Genomic DNA, 27,151 nt, shown 5'->3' on the forward strand with positions numbered 1-27,151 from the left:
CTGAGGTAATCAAGTAGTCAATACGTGATTGACTCCCATGAGCCCTGGAATAGAAAGTATGTTTCTGCTTGTTCGGATTCAGCATCCTCCAAACATCAAGGAGGCCTAAAGCCTTGAGGAACCTCGCCAACCGTGTTAGAGCGGCGATTTGGGTCCTTGGGGGCCACCGGTCTATGCCTTCACATCATGCTATATTAAAATACCCCACCCATAAAAAGTCGGCCGGTTGGAAGCGTTAACATCAAGGCACCTAGATCTTCCAATATTGATTCTTACAGCGTTGGGGGGACATATATTGAGAGTTTGGTTACCGCTTCTCCCCCTCGTGACCCAAATAGCACTGCATATCTCCCTAGTCTATCAGACAAAGTCTTATCAATCATCAAGGGGAAGCTTTTAAAAGGATACCTGGACCCCTGGGTCCCATTGTATAAACTGTGTGTACCTTCATTTTATATCCTACATGATTGAGTGCTGAACAAGTGTTCCCCATTAGATGAGTCTTTTGCAATAGCACCACATCAGGGGAATGTCTCTTAATATATTGCAAGACTATCCCATGTTTTATCTTATAACCCAACCCATTCATATTCCAAGTCATCACTGTCAGTTCCGCTGGTGACTGCCATACCATATCTCTGTTTGTAGTGCTGTTATTCTGAAGCCATATCTCGTCCTTGTCGGAACTATGCCCCCACCAATCCCCCTGGGGATATTTAAACCTGGTTCTGTATTTAAATCCTGCACATTTTTATTCTCTGCTTGCCCTGCCCAATATGTGAAAAACAATAGCCAATACGCTACAACCTGTGAAAGTATTCCTCTCCCTCCCTCTGAATCAACCCACCCTGAATCCCTGCTTGACGAAACCCCACTTGCCTGCCCTCCAACTCAGCAGAGAGCCTGTGTACCCCCCCACTTAACTAACATAAGGAACGTGGACCTGCCCCAAACCTTTTCCCTCCCATTAACCCCGCCATATTTAAGGCCCATTTATTCCACCTGAACTAAAGCAAATGTCCTGCAGCCAGAGCTGTTGGCCTCAGCTATTGGCCTCATCTGCTCCTGAGATCATCTTCAGTTCTGCCTTATGCCCAAGGTCCACAGGGCCCGGTAGCTATATTTTCTTTGGTTCTGTACGATTTTTACATCATCCACCCTTCAAATCCTTACATATGTCTGTATCTGTCGCCTTATTCTGTTCCAGATCTCTCTTCCGCTTGTGGGTCCTATGCATGTTGGTTGTCTGTCTCCTTCGCCGTTCTCCTGTGCCTCCCGCGCAGCAACTTTGCTCCTTGGCCTTCCACTGTTCTCCAGCCCTCCAACCATTCCCAGACTGAAAAACCAAGCCTTCCCTTCTGCCTCCACACGCATGGAATACTTTATTCCTTTTTCTCTGAGTGCCTTTTTTGCGGCCATTATGCTCTGGCTGAGCACTTGAGTTTTAAGGGTGAAGTACTGGAAAAAGCTAATCTGGGTGTTCTCTATTAACACTGGTGGGGCTCTGCATGCTTGCTGGAGGATGATATCTCGGACCCTGTAATTAAAGAGACATGCCAAGATGGGTTGGGGTGGTGCCCCAGGCCTGGGACGCCCACCCGGCACTCGATTTGTCCATTTCACAGAGACACATTTTGCTAGTCCTCTTGGTTGGAGCAGTTGGTGAACCAAATATTCTACAAACAACCCCGGTTCTTGTCCTTCTGTCTATTCTGGGATCCCGTGAATACAGACATTACTGCGCCTTGACCTTCTTCCTGGTCTTCAATTTGGGTTACCAAGTCCGCTTGAAGTGCTTTCATTTCTTTTATTTGGGCCTTCAGAGTTGTTGTGTCCTGGACCAAGGTTTCGATTGTGCTTTCTGCCTCATCCCCATGTTGCATAGATCTGCATCAATCAACAACACTTCAGTGGAAACTGTATCCAGTCAGGTCTCCAATGCAATTTGTATTCCTTGTATGACGGCCATCAGGTCATTTAGGGGGCAAGTTGACCCACTAATGCCTCCTCCTATTCCTAGGACATACATTCCTGAAAGAGGCCCTCGGCCTCCGTGCCTTTCTGGAGCATAAATTTGTCAAGTTTTGTTTGGTGTGAGTCCTTCATATTTCTTCCCCCTGTCATAGTATCATGTAACCACTTTTGGGTTGATTGTTCAGTTCCTTGCGACTATTGAGGGATCTGCTGCCACCAGCCAGGGGTCTTCTGCATACCATGCCTTCTTTCAGTTTATCCCTGTTGTTTTCCACACTGTCCTCTACCCTCAATGTAGCTCCACTTCAGCTCTTTGTATCTCCCTCTGGTGTCCTCTCAGTCTGTTCCTGCCTCTAGCGCTGAGTGGTAATTTGTGGAGGGTTTACTTTATAAATCAGGCTGCCACATTGCCCCCACACACTCACTCCTCAGATTGCCTCCAGCTTGTACTCTGAAGGGGGGGGCTGTCGCTACAGCGCTGCCTTATCGGGTGACCTCTGAGGTGTCCCTGTTTTAGTGTACCAACGCCAGCTTTGTACCTTTGCGGTTTACTCTCTGGAGCCTGCTGCTGCCCGGCACCACTCCTTTCCGTTAGTCCCCATGCACCACACCTCAGCCCCTTCTATCTTTTCTTCACGTCAGAATGGAACCTTTTCTTTTATCATGCTGCGATGGGCATATGGAGCACGAACCTGCGCCGCAGTGGCTCAGAGACACCTCTGGAGGGCCAACCTGATGCTACTTGGTGCCTGACTTCCGGCGCTGTCACAGGTCCCCTCCGCTCTTTACCCTACTCAAGGGTGGGGCTTCACTTGGCCACGTATGCTGTACATTGTTTTGCCTGGCTCGAGTCATTCTGAGTGTTGTTGGCCCCATTGCTGGTTTCGTGGCTCTGCTGTCGCCTGTCTTCCGTCACAAGTCTAAGACGGATTAGTGTCGGATTTCGGGGGAATTAGAAAGTTGATTATCAGAGCTGATTCAAAGAGTGGTCATCTCCCTTCGTAGGCAAGCCACGCCCCCATCCAATCTTGCAACTCTTGATTGAAGATGTGGACATTATTGGTGATACAGCAAGGTATCAAATAAGAAGTACAAAAGAAACCAGTGGATACAACTGCTTCAGGACACTAAGATCCACAAATAATTCTCACTGCTAATAAAAAGATGATAATAAGGGTACACAATGACAGATTAAGAAAGTTTAATTCACAAAGAAACAAGCCACGTCGTTGCAGAAAAATTATGGGACAGAAGCAAAATACAAATAGTTGATGAATACATCATCCCTTTTTAAATGCTTCCCTTAGTATCCTTGAGACAGGTACTCACCTAACAAAAGAACCTTTGTGTATCTTGATGGGTACACTATAACAGCTTCCAATGGACTGCCCAGCATCTCAGTAGAGGAAATATTCAAGGCCATGCATGCTCCTTAATTGGCAACTTATAATATAGTTAATGTTAATGTTAGGTAGATATATAGAGCGCAAGCTGCCCCAGCAACAGGGGAGATGTGGCTAGATGGAATCGAAAAGTTTTGATCAGTTTCCTGAAAGCCCAGGGATCATGGGTGCTGGGATAGTGTTCATACTACCTGAAAGAAGCAGCCCACGTTTGGCATGCTTGAACTCTTTTACTGCGGCCAGCCTCTTAGCAATTAGCACCATTTAAGAAGCTTCTCTTGGTCCCTCCTGACTCAATAAACCCAGAGCAACTCCATTAGCAAGGGAACATCAGACAAGTCACATTGTGCAGCTACGTGCTGCCAAGAAGTGACTTAGAGACGTCTTTTAACCCTGCATGGTCCTGTCTTAGCTAGTTGGACACCTCTGGGCATAAAATGACAAGCGTTACCACCACGATATGTTATACCTTCTGTGGGGACAAAAGTGCATTGTATTTCCAATTGGTACCAGAATGTGCATGAACACAACTATGGACAGCCTCCGATACACCACCAACACGGACAAAAGTGCATTGTGGTAACCATTTGTCTCTACATATGCAAGGCCAGAAGTGTATTGTTAGTCCATTCTATCCAAGCATCTTATCCAGCATCTATGGGGATAGAAATTCATTGGGGACCCAATTAAACTGAGCATGTGTGGACTAATAGGTTATTTGTGGATCAAATGTGTCATAGCATCTGCACAGCATAAGTGCATTGGGGTCGCAGTCTGTACCAGCATCTGCAGGGACAGTAATCTCAACCTTTAAAATGTTGCTCAGTGTCCCAAATTTAGAACATATAAAAAAAACTTAGTAATCTCTACTTCCAAACAATGAGTTGGATTGCCAAATATTAAACCAAAGGTCAGTTATCAGATGTAATGATAGGCATCGGTTGAATCCAGATACCTTTGCAGCACTTATTTAGATTATTATCAATAAGGAAGCATCATCAACGTTCTCCTAACAAGTGATAGTTTCCAATTGTAGCCTGTTTCACCCAAAAACATGCTAACAAGTGTGTAGTGATTGCCACAATGCACTGGTTTATACCAATCCTAAGCGTGTATTTTGGTGGGAGCATGTTTTTATGCACTGATCACACTAGTTGCATGTATTTAATTATTGATTTTACTATATTTGTGAAGCGCAACACTTATCCCCTTGGGGAGTTCATGGCGCTAGTATACTGAGTATTCTAATCATCACTGAATGAACCCTATACCGTAAGAGCAAAGGAAAGAATGTTATCCCAAAAAAGCCAGGTTTTTAGTTTCTTTCTAAATGAAAGATAGTTATCAGTAAGTCAGATATCCAAGGGTAAAGAATTCCATCAAACAGCAGCTAAATAGAAGAATGCTCGCTCGCCAGACCTGACTTTTCATACTCGTTTGGTCCTGGCCAGGGCTAAATTTCGGGATCTCGGCTCACAAGTAGACTTGTATAACACCATTCCAGCCTGTAGGATCTCAGGTCCAGTATTATGCAGGGCCTTAAGAGCATGGCTTAAGAGTTTGAAACTTCCTCTTTTTCTTATAGGAAGCCAATGTAGGGATACAAAACAAGCAGAGGCAGAGCTAAATCTGCCCATATTACAGATTCATTTAGCAGCAGCATTTGTATTACCTGGAGTTTTGTGAATAAGTAATCAGTCATGTCAACAAATAAGGCATTGCTTTTTATAAGAACCTGGACTAAGGCCTTTCCCCAAACTATTGGTATCCATTTAAATAGTTGTCTCAGGAGCTTTAGAATGCCTAAGCATTTACCACATACGGCCTTAACATAATCTTGCATAAAAAAGCCTGTCATAACATAGCACCCTGTGGCATCTTGCCACCGAATAACAGATGGTTATTGTTTCCCACTCAATGGTACTCATTTTATCGAACTCAGATGGATGAACGGCTGAGTGGACCCACCAGGATGTAGACCTGTGACCATGAGGTCAAACACAGGTCCCTGCAGTGCACACATTAGCCCTTTGAGCCACTTGAGCAGAAATAACATCAAGATTTTTTTAGGTTTTTTGGGAGTGGGCATTTCCCCCAGTGAATATGGCTGCTAGGAGGCATCCCAAATCAGATGAGCTCTGCTGAATAGCAGGATTTCTGTTGTATCTGCCATCCAAACTGCTACTTTGGTGAGGTATTCTCAAAGTTTGACTCAGGTCTCATCTTCTTTCTTTTCCAGAGGTATTGCCAGTTGGGTATCATCAGCATCAGACCAGACCTTGAAACTCCATTTCCTTGTTATTTTTGCTAATGAAGAAACGTACACATTAAAAAGGGTGAGGCTCAAAGAGGAACCCCAAAAGACTTTGCATTCAGATGTAAAAGAGAGAGATCTGCAAGAGCTTACTTGGACAATCTATGTTCTATTCTTTAAACAAGTTCCAACCACTGAATTGCATCTTAATACCCATGATCTGCTCTGGTGAAGGACACCATCAAAATATATTATATTACCCTGGGCAAAGCACTACTCTACGCTCACGTAGTTTGCGAAGTTTGCGCTACTTTGCACTACGCGAATTGCACGTAGCACAGTGCAAACACACGTAGTGTAGCATAGTGCTGCGGTAATTTTTTGCTTGCTCGCAGTCCTCATTGTCAAGTTGGCGACTGCAAACAAGCAATATGACATCCCGGAAAGACTTTTTCCTTCTTTGCGATCAGCAACATCAAGTTGCTGATCGCGAGCGTGAAAAATAAACCTTACGGCGAAATTCTCAATGCGGGGAGGTCAGGTTTCTCATTGCGAGTGGTTGGGTATGCCTGCGATAAGAAACTACCAGTCTGCGTTGAGAAAGCTGCTGCTCGAGTAGAAATCTACTCGAGCAGCAGAAAACGACCACTTGCACCGTGCAAGATACAGTTTGCACTGATTGCACAGTGCTGACAAGCATCCGGCACTGTGCAATTAGTGCGAATAGCATTTTGCACAGTGCACTACGCAGTTCGCGTAGCTCGCGTAGTGCGAAGTGCACTTTGCGTTAGTACGCGTAGCGCTACTTCACAAACTACGCCCAGGCTTAATAGGGAAACATCCTTTACAACAAATGTTTTACAGCGCGGTACCATTACCACGCAGCTTTTACAACGAAAGTTGTTACAACGACTTTTGCTGAAGGGCGCTCTAGGATAGGAAATAGTTTAATTTACTATCCAACACCTTCCCTACTATCCACTGGGACTGGAGTTGGAATAGTAAATTAAACTATTCACTATCCAGCGCCCCCCAACGCAAGTCGTTGTAACGACTTGCGTTGTAAATCCTGCGTCGTAACGGTACGCGTTGTACCGTCATACATCCGGCTTAATATTATACATGATAGTACCTGATAAACAACCCATTGTTTTAGGTCCACCACCTCTTTGTTATAATATACTGGATTCTGCAATCCCTGTATAAAAACTATTCTTGAATTTCTCTGTAATAGCCAACTTGTGATGCACCCAAGCCGCCCATTATAAAGAAATAATGTAGCAGCTCAACTGTAATAAGTTATTACAGATGAGTTCTTTCGTCGCAATGCCTGCTGCCAGAGCCAGTAGCAGATAGAAAAGGCAGTTCGGGTCAAAGAGCATATTTAAAGAACATTTTAATGAATGAAAATTAAACATATTTTTCCTCTTCTGCTCCCTGTTTTTAGCTGTGTAATGACAAACAGAAAGGAGATATTATTGGCAAAATTTTACATTTTTGCACTCCTTTGGAAATTTTAGAAAGTTTAGAATCTTTCTGCATTCTAAGCTACTGCCCGTTTTTATTTAAATCTGACTGATATTAAACTTATTCAAATATCTTTTTGCAACAAATATCTAAAAGCTTTTTTGATGTGTTTAATTTTGCACTAGAGATTGTATTTTCATACTTCATGTTTGCAAACATGATCTTTCTTTCAGAGTTTCATAATTTTATGAAGGACCTCTACCTTTGGCTTGTTTCTCTGTATGGTCATGGAACTAACTCCTTGGTGACTTGCAGTCAGTCAAAGGGTTTGTTTATATAGACATGAGTCTATTTAAATGACTATAATCCAATTACAAACACAATCAATAAACATAAAAATACATGGAGAGTGAAAAAAAATACCCATAAGTAAAAAGAGCCCCAATACTAAAAAGTACTATTCTGCACAGCACCAACAACTGCTTATTAAACCACAACAACTTTGAAACAGCCCTGACTGCAATATAAAATCTCCCACTCACACAGGATCTCATGTTCAACAATAAAATAAATGCTTGATTCCAGTTTGCACAGTTACATATTTTACAAATACTTTGTGACTTGCAGTATACTTATTATTTATGGCAGGGGGTACTTTATTAAATATATTATAGACAAGTTGTAATGCCTCCAGTTACCTGTAATAAGGGACTGGTGTTGCTGCTCAAATGTAATAAGTTATAACTGTTGAGCTATGACATCACAATATGTACTGTGGAGACAGCATTAACTGTGAAAGGCGATTGTTCAGCTGGGCTCTTACAGATCTCGCTCTTTTACATCTAAATGCAGGACATCATTACAGCTTCAGTTGTCAATAACTGATCACTGATCAGCAGAAAGGAAACATGGCAACCAGCTTATTTTTTGCGCACCATAGGATAGATAACATGTCTCTGCTTGTTTGTGCACATTCTGACCTACAACATTTTCTTAATCTGACATACATTTAACTGGTTTTAATAAATGTTTGCAAAACATTACAACTGCTATTTGGAGTGGTCAATTTTGCACTAAAGATTCAATTTGTGTTCCTAATGTCTTAAACCTTACTATCACTTTTATATGAAAGAGGAAGACACCAAGGGGCTTATTTACAAGTACCTTGCGCCACAGGTACGTCACTTTTTGTGAGGCACCAGAGGCACATTTTGCTGCACCATATTTACAAGGAAAGGTAAAGCCACCCTGCGTGGCTTTTTGTGTCCTTGTAAATACGGCCTCTTTTCATGCAGCACTTCGCATGAAAGGGGAATGTCATGAGTATTGCTGTGGGTGTTCGCATCAACACCTTTGGGTTCTGCCGCATTCCCAGATGTACAACTTTTCATAAACCTGGGAATGTGTCACAATGCTACGCCTCCCAAGGGGAGGAGTAGGGAGATGCAAAGAGAAGAAATGTTTTCATTTCTTCTAGTTTTATCCTCTTTTATATGCATGCTTCATTATGCAGCACACATAGAAAGAGGAAATCACCTCTTGGGATTTTTTTTGTGCAGGAAGTTGTCCCTTCCTGCACAACAACAATCATCCCCACAATCCAGGTACCCTTGGGAGGCCAGCATCGAAGTATTGCAGCCAATTGTGCGCCAGCGAGGGGAGAGCAAAGGGATTTGTTATATCATTGTACATATGACGCATACCTTTGCTTCTAAAGTAACGCAGTGCGGCGCAGCCAAATGGCTTGCATGACCGGGCTGCGTTACTTTGTTGTAAATAAGCCTCCAAGGCCGTGTTTTTTGAGAAGTAAGATTGTGAAGAATAGCTGTTATGCGGAGGATAAAAAGGCACACCTTTTAATATATATTTGTTGTGAACTTTTGTTTAGTTGAGGGCACAAACTCTTGCTGTCACCGAAAGGTTACTTCTCAGATCCCATGCCAGGCTTATCGTTTTTCGTTAGTATCTGCTTAATGTGTTTCTTTCTAAAGGAGCGTCTGTGATTTCTAAAGCAAATGGATTAATTTCGTAAAAAAACCTACGTGGGTCAAAATGTTACAACTGCTAAATAATAATAAGCAATACATGGTCCACTAATCAGTTGTAAGCACATAAAAACAGCATTTTATACCTTCCCCATTCTGCATATTTCGTTGAACAATGATACTGATTTTGATACTTCATTGCTTGTGCTTCCTTTGGTCACGTACATAAGAGCAAAATCACTTACCCGCAGTTTTTCCCTTAAACGATGAGGTCACGGTGATAAAGACCTGAAAGGTGGGTTGAATTTGTATCAGCACATGCACGTCAAGGGGAGTCAATGCGACATGCACAAACGAGGTGGAGGGTTTTGATATGGAGACGTGTTCTGCAGGAGAGACAAAAGGTCATGTTAAAAAGAGCGCACACGTTGGCCCTAGGCACATACTTTAACCCCTTAACTGCGGTGCTAATTCTGCCACGGTGTGGGGATTTAATTGAAGGGGTGCAACCCCTTGCGTGCTTAGGACAGACCCCAGCCGTCCTACGTCATTCTGGCGTGTACTCAGGACGGCTGGGGCCACCCAAACTTCGCCCACTAATTAATTCTTCCACACAGGCAAGGAATTTGCACCGCGCTCGGGAATCAGCGGCGTTCGGACGGCCCCAGGCCGTCCTGAGCACATGCCCAGTGTGACGTAGGACGGCCGGGGGCCATCCTGAACACATAAGGGGTTAGGAGGCGGTTGGGGCAGTAGTAAGATTTGGAAGTTAACCTACAGGTTGCTGCTCATAAAAAGCCAGAGGAATTCTGCAGAGATTATCATTCAAAGTCACTGTTTTTATACACATTCGAGCGAATCGTTTATTGAATGAGAGATGTGTTGAAGTCAGGACAGATATTCCTGAACACCCACCGTGGCATTTCACCCAAAGATTATGGCTGCTGGAAGCAGCTTGAATCTCTTAGTGAAGCACTTCGAAAACATGCAGAGATCGGCATGGACCGGTCTTATTTATCTTTGGTTCTGTTGATTTGTGATGAGTTTGGCCCCGATTCATAAAGGTAAACTGAGAGAAAGTCTAGCTTTACGACTTTTAGGGGCATATTCTCAAGGACTCATCGCCTATTAAGCAGCACTTTTCCACCACGAAAGTGGCAATAGATTTATTGCCCTATTCACAAGCCTGCGCTAACAGCAGACATCGTCGGTTTACTTGAAATAGCTGGCAGTAAAAACATTGGCAAGGCTGACAGCGACAACTAGCGCTAATCATATGCAGAGTGGGGTTCCCGACCAAATACTCAAAATAACACCACTTCGTAATATACTCAACGACCAGCCAGATTGGCGATTCGGGCCCAAAACAGGTGATAAGGCATGTTAGCAGTATGATCTGAAGACCTGTGTTTTTCTGTTCTTAGGTAGGATGAAAACCAGCAGTATAAAGGGAGACCAGCCCAGTGCCATATCTGAAGACCAACAAATGCCATGGAGCTAATATTCATGCAGCTTGGAGACCCAAGAGGGTCGCAACACCCACCGCCACCATCCCCAGGACTACCCCCACCCCCAGGACTACCCCCCTTCGGACTACCACTGAAGCAGCGCAGAACAATACAGCGGACCTTCCGAAATCGCACCAGCCTCAGAAACTTAACTCCAGAGGATGTCATTGCCCACTACAGGCTCAAAAGGACACCCATCCTCCGCATCCTGACCCACATTGCCCACAGGCTGACAGTACCAACACAGCGGACAACCAACATCCCCGGAGACAAAGCTGATGGCTGTGCTGCACTTGTTGGCCTTTGGTACCTTCCAACCAAGAGTCAGAGGAGTCTCACAGCCAGTCCTATCAAAGTTCCTCATACCTGCCTTGGATGCCATCATCAGCTTGATACCCCAGCACCTTCACTTCATCCACACTGCGCAGGAACAGCTGTATACCAAGCAAGGCTTCTACGCCATAGCTGGCTTCCCGCCCATGTTGGGGGCAATTGACTGCACACATGCCCTACTTGTGCACCCTGCTGACACTGCACAGAATTACCGCAACAGAAAGCACACACATTCCATCAATGTGCAGGCAATAGTGGACAACTGGGGTCTGTTCACCAATTGTCTTCGCCAACTTCCCAGGCAGTGTAAATGATTCCTACATCTTCCGACAAGTCCATCATCAACCAGCACTTTCAGGATGGCACCTATGGAAATGCACTGCTCATTGGTAAGTACCAACGAAACAGACCACACACCTCAAATTCACAATCATACAACTCACAACGGTACACATAACAAAATCACAGACAACATGCCAACCAACATGTCCACCTACCAGATACGGCAACACAAGTAACTGTGGTAACAGGGGCCAGACATGTAGATAAACCATCCACCAAGGCATAGCCCCTCAGCCACACAATTGCAGAATGTGGGGAGAGGTGGAAACCAAGAATGTGCGAAGCAACGGACCCATGAATGAGAATGTACACAATGGCAAGTGTGGCATTGATGTGCTGGACAGTCTTGAGTATGCAGAGCACAGACATTTCCATGTGGACATATACTGCTGGTGCTTGTAGTGTTGTGGACAGTGGACGCAACCATGTTACCTCAGGCAGTGGGGTAGACATGTAGCTGTGTCGCCCCCCTGTAAGCGTAAGCGTAGTGGGATGAGCCGGCGTACACCAGTCCAGTGTAGGAGTGTGAACAAATAGCTCTGGGCGTGGTTCACTTCCAGGATGGCCACTAAAGTAACCACTGCATGTGGCTCTGTGTCCACCATATCTTGACCATAGGCTTACACACAAGTGGCCGACCACCTTCAATGGAACAAATTAACACCGGCAACGAGGTGGCTACATCACACGCTACCCGGTGTACATCTCTTCATCACCTGCAGGGGTGTGTCTGCCAGGACGGCTCCCCTCACCCTGCAGTGTGACAGCCGCCATGACCGGTGGTGCCTGCGTGATCCTGTGCACCTGCTGCAACCCAGCCCGCTGGTCACCAGACGGTCTGGCGTCCAGCAATGATTGCCTGCCCTGCGCACCCCGGCACCCAGGCCTCACTGCTCACCTGCCACCACTGGCGTGTCTCCAAGAGGGCACACTATGTGTTGCTGTAATCTTCAAACCCGAGGCACGCAAATTTGGCAGCCTCTTCAGCCGATCGCTGGCTTCCGCACAACAGGCCCCCAGTGCACACTGCGGCACTGCGGAGTTCTGTGTGTGCTGACTGCTCCCTCTGGCCTACACTTCGGTCCAGCAGGTCTCACACAAATCAAATCCAGTCCCGACCTCCAGGCCTATTGCATCATCGCAGGCTGCACACTGGCTCAGCTCTTCCGGTGGGCCTACCTCAGTGCACCGTAAGGCACAGTCTAGCCTCCAGGTCACTGCATCATTGTAGGCTGCACACCCACTCAGCTCTTCCGGTGAGCTTACCTCAGTGCACCGCAAGTCACCAACCAGCCTCCAGGCTACTGCATCATCACAGGCTGCACACCCACTCAGCTCTTCAGGTGGGCCTACCTCTGTGCACCGCAAGTCACCGTCCAGCCTCCAGGCCACTGCATCATCGCAGGCTGCACACCCACAACAGGCCCCCAATGAACCCTGCGGCACCGCGGAGTTCTGTGTGTGCTGACTGCTCCCTCTAGCCTAAACTGCTGTCCAGCAGGTCTCACAAAATCAAATCCAGTCCCGACCTCCATGCCTATTGCATCATCCCAGGCTGCACACTGGCTCAGCTCTTCCGGTGGGCCTACCTCAGTGCACCGCAAGTCACTGCCACATGGTGGTGGGCCCAAGCCAGACGCAGTGCCTCAGGTGCCACTACCTCTGTGCATCACAAGACATAGTACCATGGGGCTACCCCACAAGTCCGCTTCCAGCAGCCAACAGCATGTCCTCTGTAACGCCACAAAAGCCCTTCACAATCATGGGGCCACCCCATCCCAGACAGCCCACTGAAAAGCCTGGGTGGAACGCCTGGAGCCGTACTCTGAAGCGTACGACATCCCAACGCGGCAGCGGCAGCCCATGCGCAGGTGTGTGAGGAGTTTGAAGGAATGGGCTGGGGTCTGGGCGTGGTTCAGATCAGGGTTCAGGGCATCATTCAGTTCTGGGCTGAGTGACGGTCCAGTTCTGGGACCTGGCATCAAAAGTAACTATGGCGTGTGTCTCTGTTGTAGTATCAGCGCCACCCCGCCCTTAATTGACAATGTTGCAATGTAGCATGCACCCAGAGGGAAGGCTCGCCCAAATGGATAAATAAAACAGCACAAGACAGCTCGGGGTCTTGGCTCATACATGCCAACTGTTGTGTGTGTATCTTCATTGCCACAGCAGAAGCCAAAGGCCTAGCCTCAATTGCAGCGCAGGTTCAGCCAGACCTGAACCCTACATCTGTGTCTGCCCTATCCTTACCATAGGCCTACACACACGTGGCCGCCAACCTTCAACGACCCACATTACAGTGTTGTTGTCAGGCTTATGGATATGCGCAGACAGGCATAACAATGGTGTGCTGTACGAGTGCAAGTGCTGCCACCACGCAGCACACACAAGTAAATAGGCTCGGGTGGAGGGAGGAGCAGCTGTGAGGCTATGTCATACACATTGATCCCACACATTTGCCAGAAGCAATACATGGCATACTTGAATCCCAAAGTCACACAAATCACAATCCTCAGAACCTTTAAGTCTGACAACACAGCATACAGAACCACCAATTTACACAAATCACACTTACCTCTCACAGGTGATCAAGGATATGCACTCTGCCCGTGGTGGATGACACCCATCCAAGCCCTGACATCCTGGACACAAACGCACCAGGGACATTGTTGAGCGCATATTTGGCATGTTAAAGTCACAATTCGGCTGCCTGGACATCACAGGTGAAAGACTCCTGTACAGCCCAGAAATTGTGTGCAGGAAGATCATTGCATGTTGTGTATTGCACAACATATGTGTATGAACCAATGCCCCAAGGTTTCAAGTGCCAGATGCACCGGACGATGATGAGGAAGATGAGGCAGGTGGACCACTGCAGCTGCAGCAGGAATTGCCCAACGGAACGCAATCATTAACAATGTCTTTGTATGAGCATGTCACATTGTGACTGTCCTTAGCAATCATGGAACATTACCAAAAGACCACATGAACAGCATCTGCAAATAAATGAATTGCAACACACATTCCTTGTGTGCATGTCAGTCCTCTGCATTGACACATCACTCTGACAAGTGTAAGTGCAACATTAAGGGGCACATTAGGATTGCGGATTTTCCGCATCCTCCGGGCCGGCGGAAGCCACCGCCGGCCCGCAGGATGCGGAAAAACCGCAGCGGCCCCACCAAAGACCCACCGCCGCATTAGGATGGCTGGTGGGTCCTGGTTTCAGTCTGCAGCTTTTCCGCCGCGGTTTGCTTACAACTGTGGTGGAAAAGCTCTAATATGGTGGCGGTGTCTCTCAGACAACGCCAGCCATATTAGGATGCCCAAAAAAATATGCTTTTCCGCGGTGGGTTTTCCGCGGTGGGTTTTCCGTGGTGGAAAAGCATACAGACCTTCACTGTGGGGGCCCGTTGCGGGCCCCCTGGGTGAAGGGGGGGGTTGGGGGGTGCACATGGGGGGTACCTATGGTACCCCCCTGCATTTTTATGCAGAAATCGTCAGGCACCGCACGGTGCCTGACGCTTTCTGCATACAAATGCATTGCATGCATTTTTAACATTGCGGCGGGTGCAGCTTGAAGCCGCACCCGCCGCAATGTTAAAATAGAGGATGTGACCGCCATGGTGGCGGTCACATCCTAATTGCACAGGAGGAAACTCCGCAGGCCACGTGGAGGTTCCCTCCTACTCAGTGATCGCGGACAGACTCAAGTCCGTCCGCGATCATAATGGGCCCCTAAGTGCTAACAGTCTCACGAATAGCAAAAAGATGGTGGATATGTGACCTCTGTACATATCCACCATCAAATGGTGTCATTTGGGGTCAGATATGAACCACCCTGATGCAGAGATGTACCCCGTGACTCAAATCCCACAACATGAGCAACATAGAATTAAGAGGGATGACGTCAAGGGTTGTTTGTGCATGTGGATGTGACCTGCTCCATTACGGATGTGGTCCACACTCAGTCACCTCAGTGTTGTGGCGTGCAGCATGTTATGATAATTAATCAGCAGCCATGCTAATCGTCATACTTGGTCACTTCCATTGTCAGTGTGGCTGATGGACCCGCAGCTTTGCTGGGTTCAGCACATGTGCATGGGTTTGTTGTGAGATTATTATTATTATTATTATAAAGGCTTTTGTAGCGCGCTCTGTTACTAAAAAATAGTATCCTGGCGCAAAAAGGATGAGAGGCTGGGCAGAGGGGCCTCTATACAGTGATGTTGAAAAGGTGGGTCTTCAGTCCCTTCTTGAACAGAGTGATGGATGGGGCTGTTCTTAGCTGCTGCGGAAGGGTGTTCCATGCTCTCGCCGCTCTGACTGAGATGGATTGGCCTCCAAGCCTACTGAATTTGAATTTTGGGACAGTCATTTGATGCAGGTTAGATGATCTGAGGGGGCGGTTGGGAACATATAGAGAGAATCTTTTTCCCAGGTAGGCTGGCCCAGCTTGGTGGACTGCTCGGTAGGCGAGGACAAGGATTTTAAATTGAATCCTGTGGGCAACTGGAAGCCAGTGTAGGGAACGAAGAGGTTGCCGGACACTTAAACTCTTTGGGATATTAAACAGAAGCTTAGTGATGTCTGTGGAGGGCCCCATCTTGGCAAATTGTCCACGGGGGTTTACTTGCTGTTTCTATGTGTGCTGCAGTATGCCAAGGAGATCAGGAACATGCTCCAGATTCATTGTGGGTGTGCACTGTTATACTTAATTGTGCATGTGTGCCATTGTGCCCATCTCCCCCATACCCCCCAAGTCCCTGGTCGTTGCTCATCCTGTTGCTGTTGGGTCAGGTCATGTTGAGCAGTGTCCAGTCCCCCAACTCCTGCCACTGTCTCCCCACTGATGACTGTGGACACCATTTCCTCCATCTCATCCAGCTCTTGCTGTGACTCTGGACTCCCAACTCCATTCTGCATTGCTGCTTTCCAGTGGTTAGCGAGTTTCAGCTTGGTTTTGCGCTTCACATCATTCCAGCACCACTTGGCACTTCACTCCGACTGCTTTCACTTTGGCCAAGATGGACTGCCATATTGCATTTTTAGTTGCCAATGACACAGTGGAGGTGATGAACAGTTGTTGGTAGTGCTCTATCACCTTAGTAATGAGGATCTTATTTTCCTGCGGACTTAACACAGGTTCTTCTTTTCTTCTTCTTGCCCTTCTCCTTCCCTGAGGTCCCTGGCTGGTCCTCCGGGGGGTTTGTGGGTTTCTGGTTGGCCTCTGTAGTTGCTCCAGCTTCCACGTTGGTTCTTCTCAGTAGTTAGGGTTTTTTTGTTGCAGCTTTTATGGTGATTTTTCCTGCATGACGTGGGAGTTGCAAGTCTGGCGCTGCATATCGCCGATGTTTTTATCACTGTTGGGCCTTTTGCAAATTTTTTCACATTCAGGTTTCCTTTTTCATCGGCATCCCAGTAATTTTAACATGGACATTTGATGCGTTATTGGGAAAATATCACCTGTTGCCGGCGTGTTGAGAATATGCAGTTAACACAGCGTTGGTTTCCCCCGATAAACAGCGTTATGTAAAATTGCGTTAACCTAGGTTGGTGATAATTATTACCCGTTCTGGGGAATATATATCTCCTAGTATTCACAACGAGAATTTACTAGTAGCAAATGCCCTTTGTGCATACCGAAACTCGTAAAGTTAGACTTTAGTCTTATTTGACCTTTGTGATCCGGCCCGGTGACTTTAGATGTAGCAGGTGTTCAAAAAAGAAGTACCTGAATGACTGAACAATATTAACATAACAGTATTTCACACTGCAGTGACCATTATAGCAATTAGCAAAATGAAGTAAATACATGGCAATTCTATCTCTGTATGTAACCCTTACTCCAACTATAAAATCCAAATGAAGCACATTCCTAGCTTTGGACCTATCCACACTTCTAATTGCAATTAATCTTCTCCTAATCATAAGGATAGTCATATATTTTGTTAATTCTTAATTTTGTTATTAATGTTATTCATTGGTAAAGGCCTAGGAGAAGAAGAAGAGAATCAAACGTTTCTCAAGTGAACTTTTGTTGTGTGTATTGTGGAGAAGCAACAGCAACAACTTCCAAACCCTGATCATACAGAGCTTTGCCCCAAACTGTTTCAAGAATAATTTGAGATGGTTTGGGGGAGGCAACCCTTTTGAGTCTTGTCAGCTGGTATGGAGTCAGTAGTTTGGAGAGGTAGCCCGGGTGATACCATACCATACAATGCTCTTTATACACCCCTGGGGTACTTCGATAGAACAAAAAGGGCTGCAGATGCTTTCATGGCCTCTGTCCCCGATCTTTAGTTTGGCACGCACTCATTTGCATGGGAGCATGCATGACCTCATGCAAATGAAAGAAGCCTTTCCACTTGTGTCTTATTACAGAGATGGATAAGGAGGCAAAGAGGAGGTCAGGAGGCACTCTGACTGTGTGCCATATAGAGGTAGTGCACAATCAGTGCAACCCAAAAACGGCTCTCCTTGAAATGGGTGGTCCATGGGATGAGGAAAGAGAATCCAATGACCCCTCATAACCCCCTGAATGAGTTCTAAGCGACCCCTGCTGCACCCTCCTGCAGGCGTATATCTTGCTGTTATTGAAAGATGGGCCCCTTGGATCGTGTAGAGTGAAAGGCGGAATGGCAGCTTTGAACAGCCGGCTTACTTCACTATGCAGTATGATGAAGCTTCGACAAAATTTCAGTTAATGTTGTCAATCATTTCTGAATAGCTGAGATGTGTTTACTATAGTATAATATCCCCAAAAACAATAGCTGCAATCCAATTAATCAGACCAGCATGGCAGATTTTGTAGGAAGCTGGCTCTGTATATACTATACCAAAGTAAGGTATAGTGTGCACAGAGTCCAGTGGAACCCAAAAGGTAGGCAGGGGTAAAAGTAGATAACATCATACTTCTATTCGTTGTAGTGTGGGCAAACAGTAAGGTTTTATTAAAGAGTAGTGTTGAGCATTTATTGTACACACTCAGGCAAGAAATGATATCACACACTCATAGACATAAATATTATTTTAGTTGTATTTTATTACTAGAACCAAATCCTATGTATAATCGTACTTTCAAAGGCAAGGTATCACAAATACAAATTTGTCCTTAACTGGGTTTTGTTATCAGTTTGTAAACTTTGGCAAGTAAACAGTCAAAATTACTTTTCTTACACAGCGAAATATCTCTAGATACCTCACTGGTACATTTCCTAAGAGGAAGGAAAGGAGGTAATGTGTTTTGCAGTATAATTACAGTTTTCCAGTATTACACGAACAAAAATGAGGTTACGCATCCATGACTTTAAGGCTCAGTCAGATGGACACTCAAATCACACCAGCATTGCCCTAAAGGTGACCAGGTGTGTAGGGACCGCACGCTTACCAATGGGCTAAGTAAGGTTGTGAGTTTGGTACAGCAGACACCAGGTGACTTGATCAAAAAGCTCCTAGGGTCAAGGTCAGCACTGTCGGGCCTAATGCCCAACAGAAGAACTACACTGCCAGTGGCTCAGAGGAAGCAGGGTGTAGGATGTGGTCATGGAACAATGGATCCCTTCCTTGGAGTAGGTACAACCCCTATTATGCTACCCTACAGTGGGATGGGGGCATAAACCTCACTCTGGTTGACTGGGTGCCCCATCTTCAAGGTGACGGGTACTGAGAGATGTACTTCACTTCACCCTTCTCCACCTGAGGGGTGGGGTTGGCAAAGGTGAGCACACATTTCCTCCAAACTGGGTTTTCCTTCTGATTCTCTCACCCAAAGCAGAGGTCAGAACCAGTGGGGGTCGGTTGCTGGGAGCAGCAAATGGCTGGGGGTCGCTCACAAAGGCTGCAAGCCTTTGAAGCTTCCCCATTGTGGACCCTGCCCATCCAGGGGGAGTAGGCTTTGCACCTCGTCCCAGGATGTGCATTGTTCCAGGATCCCACGAGTGACAGGCTCTTGACCCAGGGGTCCAGCAATGCCTGAAGATGGGAGCTGGTGAGCAGCCATTGAGACAGGTCACTAGAGGGGTGTTGTTTTTCAGGGGGAAGCTCTAAGATGCCCTCTGAGTGCATTGTCCAATAACTCCAAAACTGGCATCAGTGTGGGTTTAATGGGCTGAGATGTTTGATATCAAACTTCCCAGGTTTCAATAAAGACATTATGGTGTTGTGGAGTTCGTAAAGACAAACTCCCATACCATATACTCTTTATGGCATTACTGCACTTACAATGTCTAAGAATTGACTTAGACACTGTAAAGGTACAGTGCTCATGCACCTGTACCCTCACCACTGGCATAGTGCACCCAGCTAGCGGGATCGCTTACCTATGCCAGGGCAGTGGGATGTAGGCATGGCACACAGGACTCTGTGCCATGTTGACTCTTCCCTTTGTTCTGCACCAAAACACACAGCTTGCAATGGCAGTGTGTGTGTGTGTAGAGGTACAGGGCCTCTGAGGGTGGCACAATAAGTGCTGCAGCCCTAGAGTTCTTCTCTGGTCACAGTGCCCTTGTTACCTATGGTACAATTCATAAGGGACTTACATGTGGCCAGAAAGTTGCCAATTGGGTTTTGAAACAGTAAAGTTTAGGGAAAGAACATAGGCCCTGGGTACCTGGTTGGCTGGAACTCAGGGCACAGTCAGTCAAAGTACATCAACATTAGGCACAAAGAGGGGGCAACCACTCAAAAAGGGGTACTTTCCTACAGATTTGTCTTGGTCCTCTTGAGATTTATGGAGCTAAAATGTTTCTAAGACTCCGGTTTTCAAGGGTGGTTGGAGAAGTACCGCCAGGCACAGCAAATGGATCCAGGAACTCAGAAACAGCACATGGGGGTCAAGATTCGCTTTACCAGAGGCCAACAGCAGGTTCCAGGGCAGGTCCTGTTGGAAATTGCAACTGGGCAGTTGCAGGAAAGGCCTATTGTAGCTGTTATTTCCTTATAGCTTGAGAAGGAGGTCATGCTTATGGCCCAGATGTCATTTTCTTTGTTCTCGGAACAAGAGAGAGCATGTATAGTCTAAAAGGGCTTTTCTCAGATCTCAGACAGCAATTTCAGTCCTCTTCTGATCTTTCTCAAGTCCAGTATTGTTCTGAAGTGGATACTAGGGATGCCACATTCATGGCACTAGCTTGTGGGTAGGGTGGTTCCTGATTTCTCAATAACCAAGAGGGTAAATGTTTTCAGGGATAACCCTACACACTTTTTCATAATTTCCTGTGTTAAGTACTGCATATATTTCCACAGTGCCCCTCTGTTCCTAAATCCCCTACTGTGCAACGCGTGTATGCCCACCCAAGTGGTCTGACCAAGGAAATGTGCAAACCCTAATCTGTGGTCACTTTAAACAAATTCTTGAGGCAGGTCTTTCTCTACTGGGATTGGTGTGTGCCTGACTGGGTAATAAAGAGGAAGGGGCCTGTCCAGGTGACATCTGACATCTTATCATTAAATAAAATCTCCCCTTGGGGTTCAATAAATGATGCATCAATTAATTCAAGCTCTTGCATTTCTCAACCTCATAAATCACACCTTTATCACCCCCAATTCTACTAAAATGTAATACAACAGCAATATGCAATTGATAAGGTTGTTAATGCTATATTTTATAAAGATCACAAGTAGCATATAAATCAATTATAGAGATGTACTTAAACAACACAAAGTGAATCCTCTAGTTTTTTTTATCTATAGCAGAAATTTAAACCCAATACAAATTACATTTTTCTAAAAACCAAACAGATTAAAAAAAAACAATCATAGTCAATAAGCCAGTAATTCACAAATAGGGAGCATACATAAGACAGTGTGAAACACGTTGACAAGTAGACAGAAAACACATCACGAAATTTGGAAGACATAAGGAGCTCAACCCCCTGCTGACTAGAGGAGTAGGTTGTATTTTAAATGGAGAGGAAAGATTGGGCAATTCAGGGGATTGAACTAATCCGCATTTGAAGGAGCGATCATTGTGGACCCCGTGCTTGAAAGCAGCCCTTCTCTCCTATTCATTTACTTTTTCCGGAACTACATGTGACTACAAGGAGTCCAAGTAGGACATTTCTAGTTGTTTCCTAGCCAAAGGTAGCATTTTTAAATTCAATATTGCATCCTTGTGTTTCTCTATGGAATAGCCACCCTTGCTACAGTAAAAAATATTTTTTAAGTGCTAGTCACTGTAAGGACATGTTTAACATTAACTTTCTACATGTTCAACTTTAAATACCATGCACCTTATTTTATGGGCAAAAAGGCCTACTTAGAGATGACTGAAATGAAGTTTAAACAGCTTTAGGAAAGTGCTTATTTTGGCAGGGTGAGTTGCAGTTGAAAAACAGCTTCAGTTGGGCTACAATTCTAGGCCTAAAGTCATTTTTGCACTGCCCGTGTAGTGCATAGAACAATGGGTGCTACAGTCAACTAGTGACAGTTATCGTACAAACTCTGGGTACACGTTGTACCATATACTGGGGACTTATAGACAAGTTAAATATGCCAGTAAGTGTTATGCCAATTCAAACATGTTTAAAGAGGAGCGCAGGCACCCTAATACTGGTTAGCAGGTGTAAAGTGCACAGCTGTAGAGCCAGCAAAAAAAGATAGGGCAAACATTTGAACTCCACCATGAAAAATATGGTAATTTCCTACACAACCCATTTAAAAAGAATATTTGCCTCCTTTTTGGCTGAAAAAGCGAATAGGACAGGCAGTCCATGATGCAGGTTAATGTTTAACACACCATATGATCAGAAATGTTATGCCGTATGAGCATCTCTTTCTCTTTTTTACCATTCATTATAAAAGTGGTGTCAGAGTCAAAGTTCTGTGGAATGTATTTCTGTAATATGCACATTGTTCTGTTTGTAAGAAGATGACAGTATGTAGTGTGCCAAATTTAGTGTATTATGCAAAAAAACTTGGTATAGCACACACTTCAAATCCTTTTTATAAAGGCACTCCCTACGTTTTCTTCTAAAGTGTTTTATAGCTCTATATATCCCTCAGCACCGGATGTGTTTCTGTTCTTTTTTTGATAGTAACATACACACAGGGATGGTTTTCTCCATGTACACTAGAGACAGCACTATCTTCGATGAAGTGGACCTGAAAGCCCATATAAAAAGGATTTTACGTGTGTGCCATACCAAGGTATTTTTGCACATATGATTTGTTGAGTGGAGGGTGCCCTTGTTATGTTTCCCTCTTTTGCTTCTTAGTGTATATAGTGCCAAATTTAGTTTGCCAATCATAGCCAACTTGTGACTTCACAATTCCACCCGAAGTCCAATGTAGAATCCCCCTGGACTTCCCAAGTTCTGCAAAAGCTTTTTTGCATGGTTCGTCTAAGTGGTCTAGGATGTTTAGAGATTTTAGTTTAGGAGTAATTGTTAAATGCATAACATAAAGAAAGTGAAGCCTGATAGGTTGTGTGTTCAGTTAAGCCACATAAGCTTTAATGATGGAGGGAATTGTTTCTACAATACTATAGTACTATTGGTTCCTCTAGCGGGATCCTCGTGTCCCAGAGATATAAAGCATTTGTATGGCAGTAAATTATGGGCCCTATTAGGCTTGCAATAAGATTTTTTCGATGTAATACCAGGCATGATTTGTGGCTTCACTTTCTTTATGTTATGCATTTAACAATTACTCCTAAACTAAAATCTCTAAACATCCTAGACCACTTAGACGAACCATGCAAAAAAGCTTTTGCAGAACTTGGGAAGTCCAGGGGGATTCTACATGGTTGTATGACGGAACCCCGCATGCATTTACCACGCATGCCTTTACAACTCGGTCCCTACCCTGACATGCGACAATACCATGCATTCCATTACCATTGCGATAGGGGGCTGCAGGGCTTTGGAATAGTGTAACTTATTATTCCAGTGCCAGTCGACGTAACAGAAGGGCAGGTGTCAAACTCAAAATCCAACACTAGTCCACCAATGCATACCCTAAAGCAAGATGTTGTAATGACTTGCATGGCAAAGGAGATAATGGTAACATCGCAGTTGGAGTAGGGAGTGTGTTGTGAAGGTAGGTTGTGGTAGTGACTGAGTGGTAAATGATGTTTCCCATTAGAGAGAACCGAGGGCCAGATGTACTATAGTTCTGGTTGCTAAAAGCGGTCTTAAATTCCTCAATAGTTTTTTATGACCAGGTATCTATTTTATGTATTAATAAGTTGGTTCTCGAAATAAGGAATTGAAGAGGGGAAGCAGAATGACCTGTCTTGCTACTATTCATGAAAAGGTCACAAATAGCAACTTCTTTCAAATTCACTACCTGCACAGGGATAGTGGCCTAAAAAGAACAGCAAACTTCCATCCTTGTCAAATTATTTCAAAATTGATTTGTTTAAAGCGCTCATGTTTCTTACAGGAAACAGGGATGCTTTGAAAAAGAAAAACAGTTTCCATTTAAAAAAAACTGGAGTGACAGTAAGCATTGGGCTCCTAGACCTCTGCTAACTCCCACTGAAACTGACACCATGTTTCCCAAATTTGCAACTGGTATTAGGGTTGGAAACCACTGATACACAGCTTAACAATTCATAATTTGGAAAGGATGCTCGTTCAAAAATTTGATTTATTAATTAATTGTAAACCCATTCAGAGATTCGGAAAAACTTTTCCAAATAACTAAAAGGGTTCAGTCCATGAGAAAAAGCTTTTTACTGATTGCAAATCCTCAGATGATAAAACTTGAGCTTGTATTTCAAAAGCATTTGTAAATATACACAGTAGTACAGTGATAAAATAACAGATGGACACAACACAGGTTTTATAAAAATAAGTATTCTTTATATAGACTTAACACAAGACCACAAATGACAAAAATCCACAATACTACACTTAAGATTGCTTAAAAGATGATTAAAGTCTCTTAGTTCAAGTTGTTGGTAAATGCGACAAAGATCTCAACAAAGTACCTGGATGCGTAACGCGAAGTCTCGCAAAAGGGGAGATGATTCGGTTCCATGACCCGGGGGAATGGTTGCGTCCTTCCTCAATGCTTGCGCAGAGTAGGGGACTCATCGTGAGCCTTACCAGTGCAGAGGTGAAGCGTAGATTCTTGGCCTGCGGGCCGGTTGCAATGTGCAAGATGGCGCATTGATGCAATGTGACAATCCGGTTGTGAAGCGAGAAGATGGCACCCTTATGCGGCGATGCGCTGATGATGCGGTGACAACCTGACAGCCTTGCGACGACTCTGTACTTTGGAGCTGCGACACGCTTCTCCGGTGATGCGATGGCAACTCTCACAATGGCGTCACGCTTCTACGGTGATGCGATAGCAGACAGCTTTGATGAACACAAGCTTCCATTGAGATGCGACGAAGGCTCCCTTCTCCAGCGTTGCGATGATTTTTCTCAATGTGTTGCGCTTCCAGCTCCCAGTGGAACGCAAATGTCTGGAGTCAGAATTCCCAGCAAGGAAATTCAGAAGGGAGCGGGAGGTGAAGTATTTTGTCTCTGAGACATCAGCAGGAGGCAAGCACAGTTCAAGCCCTTGGAGAATATTCGGTAGATGAAAGTCCTTACAAAGTCCCTTCTCCTTTCCCTTGGCAATGAAGCAACCACTGCAGGCCAACCCAGCAAACAGCACACTGGCAGAGGGGCAGTCGAAACTCCTGCAGCTTCCTTGGTTCTTCTCCTTCTCCTTCCTTCCCCTGTGGCCAGCACAAGGGAGGGAAGACACAGCTCCGGAGCACTCTGTTGACATGATGCCTCCTCTCCTTTCACAGTGTAGGGCAGAGACATCAGACAAGCCACAGGGGGTGGAGCCAGCGTTGTAGAGGGAAGGCCCAACTCTATTCAGGTCACAGGTGCAACTCCTCCCTCCCATCTAGATACAGATCTCTCTATTCACCACTGGGCTGCCCCAGCCTGTCTCCTGGAATCCCCCAGCCCTGTTACACACAAAACCAGACAAGGAATACACAACCCAGCAGAGACAGGCTTAAATGGTTAAGCAAGCAAATACCTGCTTTCTAAAAGTGGTATTTGCAAACACAGAATATTAAAATAAACTTTACTAAAATATGTATTTTATATTAGTTCAGGCATACTAAATTCGAATTTCCATCATGTTCCCTGAGTCAGTTAGGATTATAAGAATGTAATATTCTAACTGCCCATTCTAACCTATGAGAACAGGCAGCCTTCAATAGTGAAAAACATAAATGGCTGTAATTCACTATTAAAACATGCTACACACTTCAGAGCATGTATACTTATACTTACAATGCACCCTGCCCTTGGGTCTACCATAGGGGTGTCTAATATGAAGCAAAGGGAAGGTTTAGGGACTGGCAAGTGGGTGCACCCTGCGTCGCCTTTTGCAATGCAGGGCGCACTCCGAAATTCGTTTTATTTATTAAATTGTTTAGTTACCCTCAATTATCCATACTCCAAAAGCGTCAGTACAAAAGAGGCATATGAGAACGCATAGGAACAAACCCACAGTACAAATGGGGTAGCAATTCACATATGGCAGGCAACCAAAGAGTGTGTGACACACACATTGGCATACAAATCAAGACACTATACATTTGGAGACAAGTGAAAATGTGGAAACTTTATTAAAAAAGTGCGTGTCAGTAGGGCCAAGAGTAGTGCCATGATATGCAGACAAATGCAGCAGCATGCCTGAATTAGGAACGTAGGAAAATGTCCATGTTCACCTCGGGGTAGTCCATCACCAACACACGTCAGTGTCAAGCAGCATTGGTTGTCCACGCCTCAGACATAATTCGACGCCAATGCAGCCATGTCCACCGTTGTTTTGGACATGGGACCAGATGAACAATGTGCAATGATGCGGCGGGACACATGCAATGTGGCACATCGAGTCGTGGTTGCAGGTACCTTGTCACTTGCCCATTAACAAGAGTGCAGTTGCATAAGCCACTATCTCTAATGAGTGATGGATGGCCACGATATTTGACATGTCGTGGACGTAATCCATCAGGTGACTGGGACTGATGTGCTGTCTTCAACCACTGTACCCAATGTGCACCAAAGCCGAATAGGGAAGTGGGTCAATTTGATCACTGCATACTACGAGACGTGCAATCTCCCAGGCCAAGTTCTCAACATGCATACCAAACATCTATTCATGACATAAATGGGCATCACCATGACACTCCTGGTCGTGGGCCATCAGGGGGCGCACACACTTGTCGTAATCCATGTTAGCTACCCATTCGTTGGAGAGGCACACTTACATGCACTACTCGGATAGGCACTTGCGACAATGGAATACAGGTTGAACGCAGGTGACGTCTGCAATGCGGAAGCTCAGCCGGTAAGTGATCCGCAGCACTGACAAAGGCAGTGCACCCAGGACATGCAGCAGATGTGCAACACTGTGACACTGCATTTGGAGGTGGTGCATGCCACTTTACAACATCGATTACTGCGGTCCTTGTGGCAGACCACACCAGAATGCAGAGACACACTTACTGCACTTCCTACACATGCACATGTCTGATACACCCCGTTCCCCTTGACTGGATAGGCACACCCCTGCGCTGACCTGTGTTGCCGGACCAGCACACGCCGCTTGTGCATGTACTAAGATGCGTGCATAGCTACATGTCCAGGGTCACTGCCAAGCCTGAGGTGAAATGGTAACGTCCGCGGAACACAGTACACCTTGATATTGCAGGGCCTGTGTCTATTATGCTAACACAATGACCACATGGACACACTTGCTCAGATGCGGGTTTGGGGGGCTTTGGCGGTCCTGGGGGTTGTTGCAATGAGTATTGTTGACCTCATGGGTATCCCTGTATCATGCTCATTGACTCTATGACACCTGTGGGTGTTCCAGTGTGGCTCTTGGCTGTGTTCCCTTTCATATAGCAGGTATTCATCC

At 45.4% G+C, this 27,151-nt stretch overlaps 1 protein-coding gene across 1 annotated transcript in view; it reads right to left on the reverse strand.

Moving 5' to 3' along the window:
- Window positions 1-27,151, reverse strand: part of LOC147733211 (mucin-5B-like) — a 1,334,855-nt gene that overhangs the window by 1,244,260 nt on the left and 63,444 nt on the right. The window contains exon 4 of the mRNA XM_086956056.1: window positions 9,329-9,469. Within this exon, the coding sequence (XP_086812182.1) occupies window positions 9,329-9,469 (141 nt within the window). The remainder of the gene's footprint in view (window positions 1-9,328; window positions 9,470-27,151) is intronic.

The sequence above is a fragment of the Lissotriton vulgaris genome, chromosome 2_1 (genome assembly GCF_964263255.1).
Source record: "Lissotriton vulgaris chromosome 2_1, aLisVul1.2, whole genome shotgun sequence".
In the NCBI taxonomy this organism is placed as follows: domain Eukaryota; kingdom Metazoa; phylum Chordata; class Amphibia; order Caudata; family Salamandridae; genus Lissotriton; species Lissotriton vulgaris.